Below are 19,870 nucleotides of genomic sequence, written 5' to 3'. Positions count from 1 at the left end.
AGAGCTCTCTAGTAGATGCTGGAGGACTCTGGTTCAACATTTTGGAGGGATGTTTATCAAATCTATCCATGACATCAGAAAGATACGGTAACATGCTGAATTTCAGAATTCAAAAGGATTTTGGAAACCTGAATCCAAAGAGCCAATAACATCAAGTTAAAATGCAGAAGAGGTAAATGTAAAGTCCTGTACTTGGATTCAAAAAACCAAAAGAGGCTTCCAGGTAAGATACAGGAGGTACTTTTAACCCTGTCTCTTCACTGAATACAACTATAGAACCTGGACAGAAAGCATGGACTGAAAAGTAAATAGACTGGAGAAAAAGAAGAGAATACAAAGTGTCACAGAGACAGTACTGCATTTGCTGTTTTTTATTTTCCCCTCCACTATCCCCCAGCCTGTACTGAGGGTGACCCAATACTCAGAAGTGCAGACTGGGCACAGACAGAGCTCCAAAAGAAACCCTCCAGTTCTGGTTTGACAAGTAAGAAAGGGGATTTAATGCTCAGAGTGAGGGAAGTTCTTGTGTTTCTTCTCTTTTCCCCACTCTCTCACACCCTAGCTTCCCAGGCAACCCCACTGCGGTCACAGCGGCAACAGCAGCTGCCACAGCAACACAAGCTTGCAGGCACAAAAACTTGGGAGGGGAACCTTTGTCAAAGGAGCTGTGGTTCTACGATGGCTGGCGAGCTCCTGTTTCCTTTTCTTCTCTGTCACCCCAGTGCTTGCCCTGGGTGCCAGTGCAGTTGTAGAGGTGCATGGCAGAGTGACTAAAGCCCCAGTTTTCTGACTGGCCCCAGGAGACCAGAAACGACTGGGGAGATCGGGGATAGGGAGGAGCTTAGAAGAGAACCCACAGAGTTATTTACGAACTCCTCGGCTCACCCTGACAGTGCATGCATGAATCTGGCCCTAATCATCATACCAAATACTATAAGAACCAAACTCAAAGAACTAAACCCTGACTGGACACTGGGTGGCACATGTAAGACACACCTGCAGAGCACAACAAAAGCTTTGAAAACTGAACCGACATTGGAAACACAAGCCACAGAAGGCTGGTCAGAACCACTGTTCCAAACACAACTGGGCTGACGGGCTGACTGCCTGCCAAAACAAGTATCAACAAGATCAGAGCCTCATAATGTAATATTCAAAATGTCCAGGACAGAACAGAAAATTACGTGGTATATGAAGAATCAGGAAAACCTCAACTTGCCTGGGGAAAGACAAGCAACAAATGCCAAGGCCAAGATGACGCAGATGATGGGATTACCAAATATTTTAAAGGAGCTATTTCAAATATTTTCCAGTGAGTAAGAGAGAACACTTTTAAAAAAAATGTTTTATGTATGTATGTATTTATTTATTTTAAAAAAGATTTTATTTACTTATTTTTAGAGAGAGGGGAATGGAGGAAGAGAGAGAGAAACATCAATGTGTGGTTTGCAGGCTGGTACTCAATCCAGTGAGCCATACCAGCCACGGCTATTTATTTATTTTTAGAGAGAGGGGAAGGGAGAGAGAAAGAGAAGGAGAGAAACAGCAATGTGATACATTAATGGGTTGCCTTTCACACTCCCCAAACCAGGGAGGCCTGCAGCCCAGGCATGTGTCCTGACCGGAAATTGAACCAGTGACCTTTCAGTTCATAGGCCAGCACTTAATCCACTGAGCCACACCAGCCAGTCAGAGTGAGCACCCTTGAAGCAAATGGAAAATTAGAAAAGAAATGAAAGGTATAAAGGATCAAATGGAAATTTTAGACCTTTTCTGAAAAACACAATAATTGAGAAAAAAACTCACTGGATAGAATCAATAACAGAATGGAGATGACGCAAGAAAGAAAGAGCTTGAAGTGAGATCAACAGAAAATTATTCATGATGTACAAGAGACACACATACAAAAAAGACTGAAAAAATTTGACAAGATGTATGTCTACAAATTCTAGTAGCTCAGTAAACTCCAAACAGGATAAAGCCAAGGAAATCCAAGTATAGACACATCATAATCAAATTGCTGACATCTAAACAGAAATCTTGAAAGCAACCAGAGAAAAACAATGACAGAACAATTTGAATGACTACAGATTTTCATCAGAAACTGTGAAAGTGGAACAACATTTCTAAAGTGTTGAGGAAGAAAAGTGCCAACCCAGAATCCTGTATCTGGTGAGAATGCCCTTTAGGAACAAAGGTGATACACAGATAATCTCACAGAAAGGAAAGCTAAGAAAATTCATAGCCAGCAGACCTGTTCCAACTGAATGACTAAAGGAAGTTCTTCAAATATAAGGGAAATGATACCAGAGGGAAGCTTGGAACATTAGGAAAAAAGGAAGAACAACAGAAATTATCTGTTTACTAGTGTAAACTATTCCTCTCTTGAGCTCTTTAAAATATATTTGATAATTGAGAACAAAAATAACATTATCTGATGGGGTTTTCAATGTATGTAAATGCAATATATAAGGTAGCTACAACATAAAGGGTAAAGGACGCTGTGTAGTGAAAAGTTTCTACATTCAAAGTAAAGTGGCAAAATACTGAGTCTAAGTAGACTGTGAAAGTAGTACGTTTACAGTAATCTCTAGGGCAGTGATTTTCAACCTTTTTCATCTCATGGCACACATAAACTAATTACTAAAAATCTGTGGCACACCAAAAAATATATTTTTGCCAATCTGACAAAAAGAAAAAGAGAAAAAAAAAGGCAGTTTTGATTCATTCATACTGGATGTCTATTGTTGTGTTGGCTGTTGTCATTTTAAATTTTACAATCTAACAGAAAATAGGTCAGTGCCCCTGACTAAATAGTCACATAGTACATGTTATAAAAAGTCTTGTAGCACACCAGTTGAAAATCACTGCTCTAAAGGAACAATTAAAAAGCTACAAAAAGGGATATTCAGTTGACCTTTGAACAACATGGATTTGAACTACACAGCGTCCACTTATAAATGAATTTTTTTCCAGTAAGTATACCTGGATTTCACATCTGTGGAGTCAACCTACTACAGCTTGGAAATAGTATTTTCCATCCATGGATTGGAATCTGCATATGTGGAAGACTGACTGAAATTATATTGATACATACTCGAATTTTTTACTGCATATGGAGGTGCTGGTGCCCCTAACCTCCACATTGAAGGGACAACTGTACTTAAAAACACAAGAGATGAATTAAAATGAAATAAGAACATTTAAAAAGAAAAAGAAAAAAAAGGAGATATACATAAAAAACAGGGGAAAAAAAATCAGATAAAATGGTGGTCCCAAATATATCAACTATAAGATATTGTCAAAACCTGCTCCTTAATGAAAGCATCAAGAACACTGACAATAATCCTCAAAATCAATTTTTTCAGAACTCTAGAAATGTTCTTTGGATTGTTTGAAAAAAATGGCTGAATCCTAGTCAGAAGAGCAAGCTTTGTGGTATTTTAACTTGCCCTATTCCCTACCCTCCCCCTAGACCCAAGATAGCCCCCAAAACCAACAGCCTCATAATCACAGTAGCTATGAAAACTACTAGCCTATCAGCCACTGGAAGAGGTAAACTGCAGTGGGGACTACTCAGAAGTAACACACACAGAGGTCTGTCCTTATTTGATCTATATGGTAATCCCCTGGAAGCTTACACTCACAATGACTGTCTTTCATCAATATGACAAGGTGTAAAACTGCCTTTTCCCCAGACATCGTAAAATAATTTATTCTAGGAAATGGTGGGAAGGTAAAAAAATGTTTCCATATATAATGTTTCACAGTACAACTCATGAGGAAACTGGTCCTGGAAGGGGCCAATTATACTGCAGTATGTCAGTGGAAGTCTGACTTTATCTAAAGACCCCAAATCACAATGGTCCAATCAGGAATGATGCCTAGTTAATCAGAGAATTGCCAGAGTAAATAATGTTGTGGAGAGTTGTCTTTTTTAAAAAAAATCTCTTAGCATCCTTGGTCCTTCCTATCTGGGGGGCCCCTCTGTCCCTGATTCTCAGCCCAGGGGCTCCCCGGAGAGTGACTGGCACCTCTGGCATTATAATGGGTTCAGAGGTAGGCAAGACTGGCAGCACTGTGGGATGCTGACATATTACTTAGCCCTTATTCCTCCTTGTTAACAAAGTCTCAATTCTGTCTAGGGTTGCCATGTACCCAGCTCCCAGTGATGGATCACGACAGATTAAAGATAGTCATAACAATTCTATTTTCTATTCATCTAGCCTGATGGCAGCAAGACATGGCAAAGCGACCTAGTACTGATCAGTGAAATATAAGGTGACAACTGCTGGGCATTCCTGGAGGATATTTTGCTCCTCAGTTAAAATTAGACAGACAAGTAGCACTTCTTTTCCCTTTTTTTCCTGTTTTGAAGATTGGTAGGATGCCAGGAGCTGCAGCAGCCCTATCATGCCCATAGGATAATGGCCAAAAGAACTGTAGGGATGCTGAGCCTGACACTACCGAACTGCTGAACCATACCAGGATGCCACCTACAACCAGGTCTTCTGTTATATAAGAAAAGAAGAACTCTTTACCTACTGATAGTGAGTTCTCTGTTTCTTGTAGCCAAAAGCATTCTCAACTGACTTGCCATGTGACTCAATAAGAGACAAAAACACTTTTGCTAGGGACAGCCCCTTACTTTTCCTACTGGACAAGAATGAGGCATGGTTACAGCCCCTGAGACCCTCACAACGAAAGGGAGGACACAAGCCTGCCTGAGGACTGGGTGCCATGAGACAGAGGGAGACCTACACGAAGCTCTTTTAAGAGTCATGCCTCAAGGAAGGCTGTCCTGGACTTAATGTTAGTATTTTTCTTTTGTGCTTAACCCAGTTTGGCTTTCTGACACGTGTAGTTAAATGAGCCCTAACTAATAGAAATAAGCCCTCATTTCTTCACCAGCCAGCCAACCATTTCCAATTCTAGATCTCATTCTTGACAGGTCAGTTCCTGCGATCAACACCAAGAAAGGTCCAAACAAGGAAAAGTGCGTCCCACTCACCTTCTTTTTGTTTCTTCTGTTCAAGTTTCATCTTCTTTGCCAATAATTTCTTCTCTTTTAACTTCTGGCTACAAATGTAATATAAATACATTAATTCCTTAGCTACCTTACTGTATATTTTAAGAACATCTACTTACAGGATCTTTAGACTTTATAATTAGACAAATGCCAGTAATAAAATGAAAGAAATACTTTCTTTTGTTTCTGCTACTCCAACATTATCAAGCTGATTTCTTCCTGAATTAAAATAAATACTCAGGAGTCCTGAGGTGATTTAAGCAATCTAGAAATACTGGGGAATGCTTCCTCATTCCACAACATGTAGGGACTATTTAAAAAATCCTGTCCAGCTCTCTAATTGGGCAGGTCATGGTGAGTAGTCATGTCCCAGGCATGTAACTTCTTTAGTAAGAGAGTTATCTTTGTTTGTCCATGGTTTAAGTGCATCTAGGTTAACATAACTTTGAAATGCCTCTTTTTACAAATAATCACGGCTCAAGAGGGCACATAATCTGGTTAACTAGCCCTTACTCAATCCAGTCTCCACCATGCTTTCTTCCACCTTCACTTAACCTTCCTTTCTTCCCTCCTTAATTTCAAATGCATAAAAGAAGCTGCAAACTGCCATTCTGGGGAGCATTTAAGATCTTGCTTCCCAGCAACTGTCATCAAGTAATTTCTTATAAAAATTCTCTACAGGTTTGGATGTTTCTTACATCAACAAGGAAGCATTTATTAAAACACACATACATGCAACCTGTATATGCATACAGTCACTTAGGGAGGTCACAGACCCTGAAGAAAGAAGCTAAACGAGAGGTTCACTCACAGCACTTAGTTAAACCTGATGTTAAAATACAGAAGTGAAGAAGACAGAAATTCATTCTATCACAGAAGTGCTGACCTCCAAGCTTTGGAGAATTTGTAACAAGCTTGGGGAGGGGCACAATAAGGTACTGGGAAAAAGCCATTCCTCTACTCATTGCTCCCTGGTGGGCTGTAACACCCGAGACCTCTACAGGTTATATAGGTGAACCTTTGACTGCAGGAATCATTCACCAACCACCTACTTTCCCATTCCCTGCCCTTAAGTCTCATTAGTTATGGGATGCTGCAAAGCCCTTACCGTTTTTTTCGACGCTTTGCAGTCTGCTCCTCTGCTGCAATTTTATTCCTTTCCAGTCTCTTCTGAAACTCTACATCCAATTTTTGCTGCAAACAAACAAACAACAACAACAAAAACCCCACAGCATTTAGACACGCTGTGAACTGAATGTGAGCGCTCTAGCAGTCACACCAGTGGGAGTCTACAGGCATATCTAGGTCTCCAGAGCCACTTTAACTTTAAGTGGTTGCCCCACAGGTGGGGGTGGGAAATCAATACAGGGCTCTCTGATGGCAAGTAACTCTTCCAGTTCATTAAGATACTAAGGCAGGTTAGCAAGAAAACCGAGACAAATAGTTGAACAAATGGTGGAAATGGCTGAGCAATTAACAGCCAGCTAAGAAATCACCAGACCCCATCCTCCCTAACTAGAGATGCCTAAGAGCAGATGGTTTAAATCACCACAGTCGGGGAGCCAGTCTAATCCAAGATAAAGGTAAAACTAACCAGAAAATGATCCAGACCCCATTATGTTATATATCCCTCATTTTAATGCATTGGCAGACTTAAGGACACACCAGAAATCTAAGGAATATTCTGTTGAGATCCTCTCCTGGGACCCCCTTAAAATTCCCACCTATAGAAAACATAACCCTGTCTGGTGTGGCTCAGTGGATTTAGCACTGGCCTGAGAATCAAAGTGTCACCGGTTCGATTCCCAGTCAGGGCACATGCAAACCGGGTCAGATCCCCCAGTTGGGGGCACGCGAGAGGCAACCCACACATTGATGTTTCTTTCCCTCTCTTTGTCCCCCCCCACCTAAAAATAAATAAAATATTTAAAAAAAAAAAGAAAGCAGATAAAACCCTCAGGACAAAGAATGCCACAAAGGATGCCATGGTGTGCTCTTCTTTGAGCTTGTCTGCACCCCCCCTTTCCTCAGGCTGTGCACTTTGCTTCTTCTAGCCTAAGCTCTAAGGGTCCCCATGAGTCCCACACCCAGGAGCAAAATGGGTAGCAGCAGCTCGTTCAGGGAGTACCCTTGATCCTGTCAAGAGGGCCCCTTACTTTCCCTCACTGTTCCAAGCTTTAATAAACTTACTCTCACTTTCTCCTGGACTCGTGCCTTGAAACTGTTCCTGCATGAGTCAAGAACCTGGAAGTCAATTGACATGAGAAAGGTCCTGAAAGGTCCTGAACCACGCAGGGGCAGAGCCAGCCCCCTGCATGGAAGCGGTCAGGTAACACTACTACTCATGCACAACAAAATTTAAGAGACACTGTAACCAAATGCAGGTCCTGCTGCCTGCTGTTACAGAAGGCCAGTGCTCAGCAGGCAGGTGCTGATGCAAAGAAAAGTGGTTTATTCAGATGCCAGCCATCTGGACTCCTGTGTTAAAGGCCATCGCTACTTCTCAATGAAGGCAGAGGTTTTTATGAGGGAGGGGAACAGAACAGAGAGATCAAGGAAGGGGTTAAAAAGTTTTCTACGGGCAGACTGGCACAGTCCATTCCAATGGGCTGGTGCTGCATCATCCTGGTTTAGTCATCCTGGCTCCATGGTTGAAGGTCAGCAAATCATTCAGAGCTGGGAGGCCTGAAGATCAGAGCCTGTATCTTTTGAGGTTAGTTCCTAGAATTCTTATACAAACCTGCTGTTTACCCTACAAGCTGGTATTAGTCAGCACCTAAAGAAACAATGTCAGAAGAATGGTGTGGTGGGTTACAATTACCCACTGTTACAAAACTAAGATCCCGCACTATTCCTTGAGGGAAGAGGCAGTACTACTGGCTATTTAACCAGGGTCTTAGTGTGATATTGTGATTTATGTGATCTTCATCCACTCTTTGACACATAGCTCTTAAAACTCTTATAAATTTCCCGAGTAAGAGCTACAGGGACATCTTTTAATAATTAGCTTTGTTCCCAGTTCCTAAAGGAGCTCCAGAGATAAATACGAAAGGGTGTCTTTTGTTATTCATAACAAGTCCCTTTCAACCATAAGAGTGCATGTTACTGAGTGACTTTTGGAAAGCCCTTAAGGAAAAAGGCTGGTTGACAGGGGGAACTTTCAGATCCACCTCCTGACCTCCAGGAAGGAAAGAGGGGCTGGAGGCCAAATCAACCACTAAAGGTCAATGATTTAATTAATGTCTTACATAATGAAGCCTCCAAAAAATCCTAAAGGATGGGGTTTGGATAACTTCCAGGTTGGTGAATATGTGGAAATGCTGGTGTGAGGGACAAATAAAAGTGACACTCAAACCGGTAAGAAATGATTAGCAGCAAAAGAGAAATGTGGTAAGCAGGTTAAGAAAACTTTCAAGAGAGGCTAGAGACACAGATAGAGGAATATTTATCACCTGAGAAACAGTCAGAGTTAACCCAGAGTGTAAAGGACATAATATTTATAACTTGGGAAAATGTGATAAGCAAGTTATGAAAACTTTCAAGAGGAAATGAGGCTGGAGACATAAACAGTCAGAGTTAATGAGTGTGAGGGGCACCCATCATGGAATATTTACCACCTGGGAACTATGCATGGGCAGCGAGTTTAGGAAACTTATTCATGAGCTAATTGCTAACCTTAGTTGATTTAGTCAATGGTGTTAGATTGTAACTCCGGAGCAAGAGGAAGGGGAGGGGGAGGAAAGGGGGCGTTACTTGCATTAGGATAAAAGCACCCTGCTCTAAACCCTGGTGCACATCCTTTGTTAGGCTGAGACTGGTCTTGCAAATCCATGAATAAACAACTGCCTCATTTACCCTTAAGTCCTGTGTCCCGCTGTTTTATTGTGAGCATTTCTCACACTGGAAGAGGGTGTGGAAGCTCCTCACCCCTTCTTCCATCTGGCTGTTCCTGAGTTATGTCCTTTTATAATATACCTTTAATCTAGTAAATAACATGTTTTCCTAAGTTCTGTGAGCCCCTCTAAGCAAATTAATTGAATTTGAGGAGCAGGTTGTGGGAAACCTCAGATTTAGTTGTTCAGAAGCACAGATGACAACCTGGACTTCTGACTGGCTCCTGAAGGGGGGAGGGGTGTGTCTTGTAGGACCAAACCCTTAACCTGAGGGATGTGCCGCTATCTCCAGGTAGTAGAATTAAGTTAAATTGTACGTACAACACGTGGCTGGTGTTACTGAATTGCTTGGTGTGGGAAAGCCACATATTTGGTGCTCAGAAGTGTCAGAAGTATTGTAATGGGGTACAAAGAGGGGAGTCCCCTGAAAATAGCAGAGCATATCCCCACAAACCTTGATTGGGGAATGGGGGAAGTAGATGATACCGAGTTCATAATACTTTGCATAGCAAAGGCAAGTTAATAACCGTGCCTTTCTTTAAGGAAGGTCTGCTACCCAGGGTGAAAGGTGTATGTGACTCTAGAGAGCATTCAGGGACTAGCGATGTAGTAGGGGGAGCTTATGCAGCACCTGCATGAGAGGCAGAAGCTCACCCTGGAAGTCACTGGGAACTCTTGTCCCAACTAAAGATGGCAGCCAAAAGAAGGTAAAAGATATAGGGGAACTGGCAAAAACGGTACATCATAGGAGGGGCCGGATATGAGGTCACATAGGAAGTTCTGGGCCAAGCATATAAAATAAGAGAGTGCAGAGAAGAAGCCACGCAGTCTGAAAGGGTGTGTCAGGGGGTCGGCTACGAGGTAAGCGGAAAAACATGCAATTTGCAGTAAGAGCACACCATGAGGTCTGGAGTAAGAAGATGGTAGCAGGGCTGATGGAGCTGTGTAGGGACCTGCCTAACCAAGCACAGATTCATGGGAGATGCTTGGAGCTGAACTGTGACGGGGACAGGAGCTGCAGACTTCTGTTTCTCTGAAGGACATATGGAGAAGCCACTCTCATGGGACATATGCCTCCCTGGACTCTACCACGACCCAGTGTTACATGGCACATGTTTCCCTGAACCACTCTGTGGAGACTGAGGACAATGTACCCCAAATCCTGAAGGAGAGAGCTGCTGCGAGAGAATGGCGACTCTGAAACCCACAAGTGCACATTCCGGCGATGATGGAGTCCTGTTTGTGCAGCCGGCTTAAGAACAGATAAGGATATGGGGAACTTCTGGGCATGGTTTTGGCTTAGTATGGCCTTTTGGGGAGCAAGGGAAGTGCTGGGTCTCGTGGGAGAGAAGGGCTCTGAGCAGGAGTGCTCTCAGCAGCGCCCCTCCCACCCCCCAAGGTTGGAACCCTGTTAATAAAAACCTGTTTCCTTCAACACTAATTGCTGGGTCATGTGTCAAGGCGCCTGGTTTGCTCAGTTACAGTATAGTAGAGTACTGAGAATAGAGACACACAGGAGTGTGTTTCTTCTTTCCAGTGACAGGAACTCATTAGATGAACTGGCCTCTGGCTGGAACCATGGAATTTCCAAGTCCTAACTAGCTTTGGTTATCTTATGACTGATTCTAAAGCGGCATGACACATACTGCCCTCACCTGCTAGTAACCACACACATGCACAGACACATTCCACTTCTTGTATTCTTCCTAGAAAGTCCCTGTTTCTAAGCCTCAGTTTCCTGATCTATAAAATGGGTGAAATAATTCTTTTCTCCCAGAACCTTTAGGAAGAATAATGAAATGCAATAGATAACCTACAAGAAAGCTCTTATAAATTACAAGGACATCTACTGACAAAAGTGTCATCTCTATTTCTTCTAGTTACAGCCATAAAGGTCAGTGGGGCAGAGAAGGAGCCAGCAAAGGGGGAAGAGGTGGCAACACCTCTTTGGTCTGCATAGAGACGCCTCTGTGGATCTACTTAGCATGACAAACTGAGAGCAGAAATTATAAAGTAAAAAAGGATCTCTTTTCAAGAAAAAAAATCAGCTTTAATTAGAGAACAACTAGAAAGCAAAGGACTTAAAGCTAAAAGGACTTGGTTTAGAAGTTAAGCTGTAAACATCTTCTGCACTAAGGCAGCTGCATTTACCAGGTGAACTAAACAGTCCTCACTGGCTGCTTGACCCTGGCTGTGGCGAGGACTGAAGTAAGACATGCTCTGTTGGAAGTCACCGTAAAGGATGAAGATTACCTTGCCTCTTTTTTCTTCTAACCTCAGAGCCTCTCTTCCACCATGTGAAATAAAAACCTTTGCATCGGCATGGTTTCAGAGTTTGTAAAACATTTTTTTTATTTTCTCTGGGTCTTTAATCAATATATAAAAACTTCAGACTAACTGATGGTATTTGAGACCACAGCCTGCTCTTTTTCTTTCCTCCCCTCTAAAATAGTGTAAAAATAAAAAAGTGCTTCTGATACTTTCTATGCACAGATTGTTGATTCCTGAAAATGGCAAACCCATCACAGTGACCTGGTACAGCTGTGTGACAAGCCACTTGAAACTTCCCGCTAAAATTAAGAATGTTACAGCCAGGGATGGCAGAAGCTGAAGAACCACCACCAACATCTGGCGTTTGAGAAAGGCTGCAGGACAAGCAAATACAAGCTGAAAAACACCACTATAACCCCAAAATCATAGAGATACTTTTTTAACTCATCTTTTTTGTCATTCCAATAAATGTTTACACATTTTCTTCTGTATCTTGTCTTTCCCTTTGGAGTAATATTTTCCCTAGTGTTTTATACTGAAAGCTTTCAAGCAAAATTGAAAATATTATACAGCGCATATACCTACCACCTAGATTCCACTATTGACATTTTGCTACTTGCCTTATCACATATCTCTCTACCTAGCTATACCTCTATCCATTCATCAATCCATCTTTTTTTTTTTTTTTTGGTGCATTTCAAAGTAAGTTGCAGTCATTAAAGCATTTCACTTCTAAAGATTTAAGCATATATATCATTAACTAAAGTGTAATATTTGTCTATTTCCATTTAAGGCAATGCTTCCACACAACAAAATGCCTAAATCTTGAGTGTACAATTTGATCACCCCAGAAGTTCCTTTATACCTCTTCCCAGTAAACCCCTCATCCAACTCCCAGAGACAACTACTGTTCTGAGTTTTTTTCCCTGCATAGATTAGGTTTTTCCCCACATAAATTAGTTTCCACATAAATGGAATCATATAGTATGGTCTCTTTTGTGCAAGACTTCTTTGACTTAACATGATATTTTTAAGAATTATCCATGTTGTTGTATATATCAGTAGTTTGTTCTTTTTTATTGCTAAGTAGTATTCTACTTCTATGAATGTTTTAATTTTTAAAATTATTTTATTCCCTTGTATACAAATAAATTCTACAAAGTTTCTAATTTTTTTAACTAGATCATTGAAAAATAAATACTATTGGATAAAGTAGTTTCCTCTTTCGCAAAAAGCAAATAAATATCATTTAAAAGTATCTGAATCTCTCTCAATGTATAAATGTATCCCATGAAATACCAGCCATTATGGTATGACCGAGCAAAAGGACTTTTCCAGTGCATGCTGTAAGATTAAGAACAAGGGGCAATCTCATACACAATGTTGGGAGGAGAAAGCAAATTTGGAAAATCACAAGGTAACAGCCAAATAATATTTGATTTTTATTAATAGTAAGATGGGCGAATATAGGAGTACTATACAAAAGTCAGTATTTTTTTTTTCTGCATCTTGTTAATGTCAAATAATGGAGGACCACCTAGCATTATTGCAATCAAAAAACTTAAAATAGTATCTTTGAATAAATGTGGTGATATATATATATATACTCCATAACTCATCACTAAGAGAAAAAGCTTTAAACAAATGAAAAAAGATAAAGTCTCTTGAAGGGATGACTCAACCCTATAACATCCATTCTCATTCAAGTTACAGATTCAACTCAATTCTAGTAAAAATATCCAACAAGATTTTTGGTGTGAATAAAATAACTCCGAAGTTTAATTAGAAAAATAAAACAAGTGATATGTCCAAAACAGTATTTTTTTTTAACAGAAGAGAGACCTTCTGGACTTCCCAGTTAAACTGTAGAATGCTCAATAGTTTTTATAGTACAATTTCTAAAACAATTCTCAATTCTTAATCAATTATTATTTGACACTCATCATGAAGTAACGCCAGCCTCCAAGCTAGAAAACTAAAAAAAGCAGACATATCTAAGCACACTACGAGTCACACGAAACACTGCTAATTGGGGTTATAGGCATGCAGCCAAAAAGAGAGAGAGTAGTGGTGTTTGGGAAACCCTGCTTTCTATTCTATTTCATGCCAAATAACCCGGATGGGAAAGAGGACTCGCCCTCCTCTCACTCATCTCCTAGTGTGATTTTCTTGTGCTGAGCCTGACCTAGAAGTAACCTGGACTCTACTTGATGTCTGTTTCTGGTGCTGACTTTAAAAGGTAGCTCTTACACAAACCAGGTGTATCTACTCTGCTTTAGATGCTTTTTTCCTAAAAGTGTTAAGTACACATTGCCGAAACCCAAAAGTTCAGCCAGCCTCCTTGCTCACTGACCTTCTCAGCCATGGCATCCATGTAGTCCTGTCGCTGATACTCTCTCCGGCGCAGATGCCTATACACATGGAACTCTCCACTTCCAGCCCCAGCACTTGAACCTATAGCCAGGACAGTCCAGAGTTCTTGATGAGCTCCAGTGCGTAACATAGGTACCTTTAATTAAAAGTGACCAAAGAGCCCTGGATGGGAGGCTCAGTTGGTTGGAGTGTCATGCCACATATCAGAACAGTGCTGGGTTCAATACCTGGTCAGGGCACATACAAAAACCAGCCAGTGAATGCATGGATAGGTTTAATAACAAAGTGTTGTTTCTCTTGCTCCATCTCTTTGTTTCTCTCTCTCAAATCAATAAAAATAAAATAAATAAAAAAATAAAAGTGAGCAAAAGAGGGCCCTGACCAGGTAGATCAGTTGGTTAGAGCATTTACCTGGCCAAAGTTCGAGTTAGATCCCTGGTCAGGGCTCATACAAGAATCAACCAATGAATGCATAAGTAAGTGGAACAACAAATTGATGTTTCTCTCTCTCTCTCCCTCTCTAAAAATCAATCAATAAAAAATAAAAAAGTAAATAAAAGTGGCCAAAGAAACTCAAATAATGCAAGGGATGGCCTGTCTTATTCCCCACTGTACCACAGAATCTAGCTCACTAAATACTTGCTGCATGAGTGGGGACTATGAAGTCACTAAAAATTCCACTCTAATGCAGTAATAAGAGGACAAATAGAATGCAGTTTGGTGACTGAAACCCTTGTTGAGAGCTTATGCCCTTTCCCTCCCAGCCAGATGATTTCACATATGACATGCTAAATTTCTAATAAGCTGAAGATGTACATGATGTATTATATGAAAAAACTTGGTTATGAAATAGTATGTGTAGGACAATCATATTTTTCTAAGAACAATTTTTCTTAAGCAGCAGTGGTTTTAAATATAAAGCAGTTTGGAAGGCTATATCAGAATGTTACAAGTGGAACAATGAAGCTATAGGTGGTTCAAACTTTTTAAACACCTGTTATTTTCTTTATAGTCAGTACATGTTAATTTACAGCACAATAAAATAAAACTATTTCCATTTAGAAATAACCGATACAAGACATTATTAAAAACAATGCATAAGAAAATTCTCTAATGCCTTCATTGTGAGAGCAAAATATTGGCCCAATGAACATTTTTTTCTACTAGAGATCTAATTAACATATACTAACTGCAGAATTTTTATATTTACATTTCAAAAATTACATTTACATACACACATACTCCCCAAAAGACATTACCCATTACATCTCGGACAAATTCCGGGGGAGGTCGAGGTGCCCATTCATTCATTTTTTCTGGAATTGGAACTGGTTTGTCCTGAAACATTTAAACAGGAAAGCATTTGTAAGTATAAACCTGCTGACAAAGTTACATCTCTTATAACCAAAGACTTTTAATAGACAATGAAGTAAGGCTGCTTTGCTCCTTGGACTCAAAGCCGATTTTATCTTCTTCCCTCTGTCTTAGCTTTACTTCGTCCTGTATACTTTGGGATCTCTCACAGCCCCACTGCCTTGTCAAAGCTATCACTTAACTTTCCAGAGAAGGACTCAGAAACGCTAAGTCACTATGTATGGCTGGAAGCCTCCAACCTAAACCCTACTACACGAGGAAAGTCAATCCTTTCTAGTCAAAAATATGAGACCTTCTCATCCAATTGTTTTTACAACTGAGGGAACTGAAGCGTGAGCGGCGGGAATGACTTGCCCAACACCTCTAACGAGACATTGTTTAGGAGAAAATAACTCTTTTGTTAACTCAAGGGCTCTATCTTTTCAGTTTAACCTTTCTGACACCTCTGTTCTCAAAAGGTTAAACTGGAAAAGGTCTTGGAACCCAGGAAGTCGCTTTACAGCGCCCCCATCCTGGCTGGGCTGTAACATAAGGGCAGAAGCTCACTATCTCCAGAGCAGCCTACTCCTTACTAAGGACTGGCACTAGGGTTCGGACACTGAATTCCTGAGTTTGGAGACGGGGAGGGAGACCCGTGGGCTACCAGAGGCGTCGGAATGGAAGGGGGTGGGACTCGGAGGGGCCGACGAGCCGCGCCTTGTCTCACCGGGTTTTTCATGAGCCGCTCCAGCTTGAGTTTCTGCTCCTCCGCCACATTCTTGGGGATGACAAGCGCTTGGGGCTCTTTCTTGGGCCTCGGCGGTCGAATCGAGGAGCCGGCTGAACTTGCCATGATAGCTCTCCTGTTTTCCTAGCGAACGGCAGCGGCGGCGGCGGCGCGTACCTATGACGACAAAGCCGACGGCCAGCTGCGCAAGCGCAGTCTTCCAGATAGGCGGGGCTGCGATACAGTCCAAAGCTGGAAGCAGGTTGCTGAATATTCATGAACCCGAGTCCGGGTAGGTTGTTTTGATCAGTGCTGCTTGATTTCATTTCCTGTTTGTGGGCAAATCCCTGCAGCAGAACGCCCACAGCCCTGCGCGAGAGGAGGTCCTACCTTCCCAGCCGACCTCTCCAGTCGATTGCGCGTCGTGGTCCTGTTGGGTGTCCTGCTAATGGCTTTCAGCCTTCCCTGCCACCATGGGCCTTTGTCCTGATCCTTCGTTGAGTCTGGTCCACTTCCCCTATCCATTTCAGACAAATTGTTTATTTTAAGACAGTGCAAACAGCTCCCTAAGGATTGGGGCCTATCTCTTGCTCATCTCGAATTACTCTGCATCTGGCACCCCACAAATATATCTACGCAGAGTGAATGAGACTTCTTTACAAGAAAGTCTAAAGCTGCTCCTCACATCTAGGAGCTGGCCTGGCCCTCACAGCTAGGCCCCGGTGCTCTCCTGTTGGACATCAACAATTTCCCAAAACACCAACATCACACTAGGCCGTTCTGTGACCGTGATGAAGCAAGACATGAACAAGAATGATCCGTCATCATGTTTGAACTCATATGAAAACAAGAATACCTTTGGAACCAGGAAAAGACTGAACATTTTCGCCATTCTGGCTAATATGAGTAACTGCTGCTTCTTTACAGCATTGGCCTTGATTCATTCCTCCAACTTCAAATATTTAAGACATCCAACCATGAAACTGTCTCTGCTTCCTGAGAGCATCTAATCCAGAATAGCAGCCCACATACTTGAACCCTTCCCCAAATCACTTAACATAAGACTAAATCTTATAAGTCCTCAACACCCTCTTGCTGAAGTGCAGTCTCCCTAGAAAGAGGTAGTAAGCCCAACTTGTTCAGCTACAGGTATGTTCTTGGTGGTCTTCACAATTGGTTTTCTCATTTATCATTTGTTGCCTGATAGAAAGTGGAAGTTCTGTCTTTTCACTGCTATATTCCCAGTGTCTGTGGCAAGGCCTAGCTCACAGTAAGGCACTCTTAACAATTTGCTGGATGACCGTGGGATCTTAGGGGCCAGGTGTCTCAGATACTATTGCTGCTGCTGCCTGCTGCCTGGGCTAAAGTCACAGCATCTAATTCTGGTGCTTCCAGAATGCTTGCAGAATGGGAATAAGTGGGGAGGAAGGGAGGGAGTCAACAACTGTCTGAAAAAAAAAAAAAAGAATGAATGAACACGTAAATGAAATGGTTGAATGACGAATGAATGATACAGAAGTTAAATGGGTGAAAATGTGAGACAAAAATAAATGAACACTATAAAATAATATCAAATGTCAATTGTAATTGAAAAGAAATGAACACTCAATAAATAAATGGATACATCATGATGAATGAATGAAAGAAGGAGACAATGGATTAGTGGAAAATTACAGAGCCAGGAGGGCAGATGTCTCCCTGGCATCCCCAGCTCATGGTGTAGCACAGAGGTGGTGCTTGGTATAACAGATAACTGCTGGATGGAAGTGAAGTAAAGTGAATGAATGAAGTGAATGAATACACAAAGGTGGGACAGAGTTAAGGCACGCAGGTATGAAGGAGCTGGCAATACCCTCAGTCTAAGCCTAGTCTAAGTGTGTTGACATGTTTGTCACCCTTGTTATTTATAGATAAGTAACTGAGGTCCAGAGGTATGGGTGGCTGGCTCCGAGTCACACAGACTCAAACCCAGCAGTCTGGCCCTGGGTCTGTGAGACCTGAAGTGATCACATGACTTACAGATGTCTGGACCAAGACCTCCAGCAGATGCTGGTGGGAGCCATCCATGTGGCACTGTTATAGGACTGAGGCCAGATCTGAGGTCCTGCTCCCTGGGAGGAAGGGGTGCCTTCCCAGCCTCTCTGCCCCACAAGAATGGACTTAGACCCAGAATGCCACCATATCTGCCATCAGAGGGCAGCAAAGCTCCACCCAGGCCCACCTGCTGGCCCATATCCCTGAGGCCCAAATCTCAGCACCCAGGGAATGAGGTCTCCTGCCTGGAAGACACATGCTTTGGAGTCTGGTGGCCTTGTTGCCAATATTTGGTTCTACCTATTCTGGAGTGTAGGCTGGAGAATCAACTTAACCTCTCAAAGGCTATTTCCTTATGCTCGAGATAGGACAAGAAAACCTATCCTTGACACTAGCCTGTGAATAAAATGATATGATGGAGGTACAGTGCCTGGCACAGCACCTGACACCCAATAGTAAAGTGACCACCTGTCCCAGTTTGGTCCTAAGATGGAGGGGTTCCGCAGGACGTAAGACTTTCAGTGCTAAAACCAGGAGAGTCTTGGGCAAACAGGGACCATTCCATTGGTTTCCCAGAAGGGGTGGGCACTCCTACCTCAATCCTTAGAGCTGTAGTTGGTACTTAAATAAATAAAACAGAAAAATTTTTATAACGATTTCATAATTTGAGTTTCTCACTGAATTAGTGAGTTAGTAGTCTTTCCACAGTAGTCCTGCTGTTGATGATGAGAGCATAGTTCCACCAATGGGAATAAAAACAAAGATGGAGTATACCCACTTTGGCAAAGAGTTTGTGAGTTTCTGTTAAAGTTAAACACACATCTACAGCAATCTCACTCAATTCAAGAGAAATGACAATATATGTGCACTGAAAGACATGCATGTGAATGAACAGAGCAGCTTCATTCATAGTTGCCAAAACCACCCAATTGTGATATATGCACACAGTGATACACTACTGAGTAATGAAAAGGAAGGAATTATTGATACTTGCAACCACACAGATGATTCTCAAAAGCATTATGTTTAGTGAATAGAGCCAGCTTCAAAAGGCTGCAACTTGAATGATTCCATTACTTGACATTCTGGGAAAGACAAAATGATAGGGACAGAACACAGGTCAGCAGTTGCCAGGGGCCAAAGGTAAGAGGAGGGAATTGACTATAAAGAGCCAAGGGAAATTTTTGGGTGACAGACGTGTACATCTGGATAATGGTGGTAGTTATATGAACATACATAGTTGTCAAACTCATATAACTGTATGCTTTAAAAGGGTGTATTTAACTGTGTAAAAATTATACCTCAATATATGTGACATAATAAACAAAGGTTGCCCTGCCAGGTTATGGGGAGCCAACCCCTCATTGTCTGGGTAGCTTTGGAGAGCACTGCCAGCCATTAACCCATTGTGCCTGCCTGAAGGAGCTCACACCCTGTATATCTTCTCTGCCCTACCTTATCCAGCAGTGAGAGGCTTTCTGAAGCCTAGGGACTAGTGTGGATGAAGCTCCCACACTTCTGCCTCTGGGCCCCACATAACCACAGGACAGGATCCTGGCTGCTCTGGCTAAGGCTGATTAGCACTAATAGGCCAGGGCTCTTTCTGAATCAGGCCTCACTGAGCAATGGTAGGAGGTGGTTAGAGCTGCAGCTGCCGTGACCCCCATCCTCCAAAGCTTTCAGTTTGACTCACGAAAGTACCTTCCTATCCCTGAACTTGGACCCCCATGTTTGGGGGACTCCGTGGTTTGCTGGTTGAAAGATCCAGTGGGAGAGATGCATTGCCCTGTCCGGGCTGGCCCATGATCTTTCAGCCCCTGATATTGCGCACCCCAGTTGTACCTAACACAACTTCCTGGGGTGCCCTCCCATGATTATGTGGACCACCCACAAATTTTCTGCTGAGTTTCAAACGCATGAGCAGGTCACACCCAAAATGCCCCGATCCAATGATAATCAGAGTCACTAGTTCTAGTGCATGCTTTTCATATGCCAGGTTCTTCGCAACTGGATACTATGAACAATCTCACAAGAATCTTACAAGATAGTTACTGTTTTAAACTTTTATATCATAAAATGAAATATAGATACAGAAAAATGTAGAAAAACAAAGCATATAGCTCAATGAATGATCACAAGCAAACACCACTGTAAAACCATTCCAGTCAAGAAGTGAAGCATGGCCCTGCC

At 42.0% G+C, this 19,870-nt stretch overlaps 1 protein-coding gene across 2 annotated transcripts in view; it reads right to left on the bottom strand.

Annotated features, from left to right (window-relative positions):
- Window positions 1-15,830, bottom strand: part of PRKRIP1 (PRKR interacting protein 1) — a 37,631-nt gene extending 21,801 nt beyond the window's left edge. Inside the window, exons 1-5 of one of the 2 annotated variants that reach the window (XM_090276837.1) lie at window positions 15,647-15,830; window positions 14,826-14,904; window positions 13,547-13,647; window positions 6,138-6,223; window positions 5,012-5,079 (exon numbers count right to left, since the gene is read on the bottom strand). In XM_090276837.1, the coding sequence (XP_090132963.1) occupies window positions 5,012-5,079; window positions 6,138-6,223; window positions 13,547-13,647; window positions 14,826-14,904; window positions 15,647-15,772 (460 nt within the window). In that variant the 5' untranslated portion in view covers window positions 15,773-15,830. The remainder of the gene's footprint in view (window positions 1-5,011; window positions 5,080-6,137; window positions 6,224-13,546; window positions 13,648-14,825; window positions 14,905-15,646) is intronic. The other variant, XM_090276836.1, reaches the window with a different exon arrangement.
- Window positions 15,831-19,870: the final 4,040 nt, after the last annotated feature.

This window comes from Furipterus horrens, unplaced genomic scaffold (assembly GCF_987537825.1).
Source record: "Furipterus horrens unplaced genomic scaffold, mFurHor1.1.pri manual_scaffold_5, whole genome shotgun sequence".
Taxonomy (NCBI): Eukaryota; Metazoa; Chordata; class Mammalia; order Chiroptera; family Furipteridae; genus Furipterus; species Furipterus horrens.
This window is presented reverse-complemented; position numbering and strand designations above follow the sequence as displayed.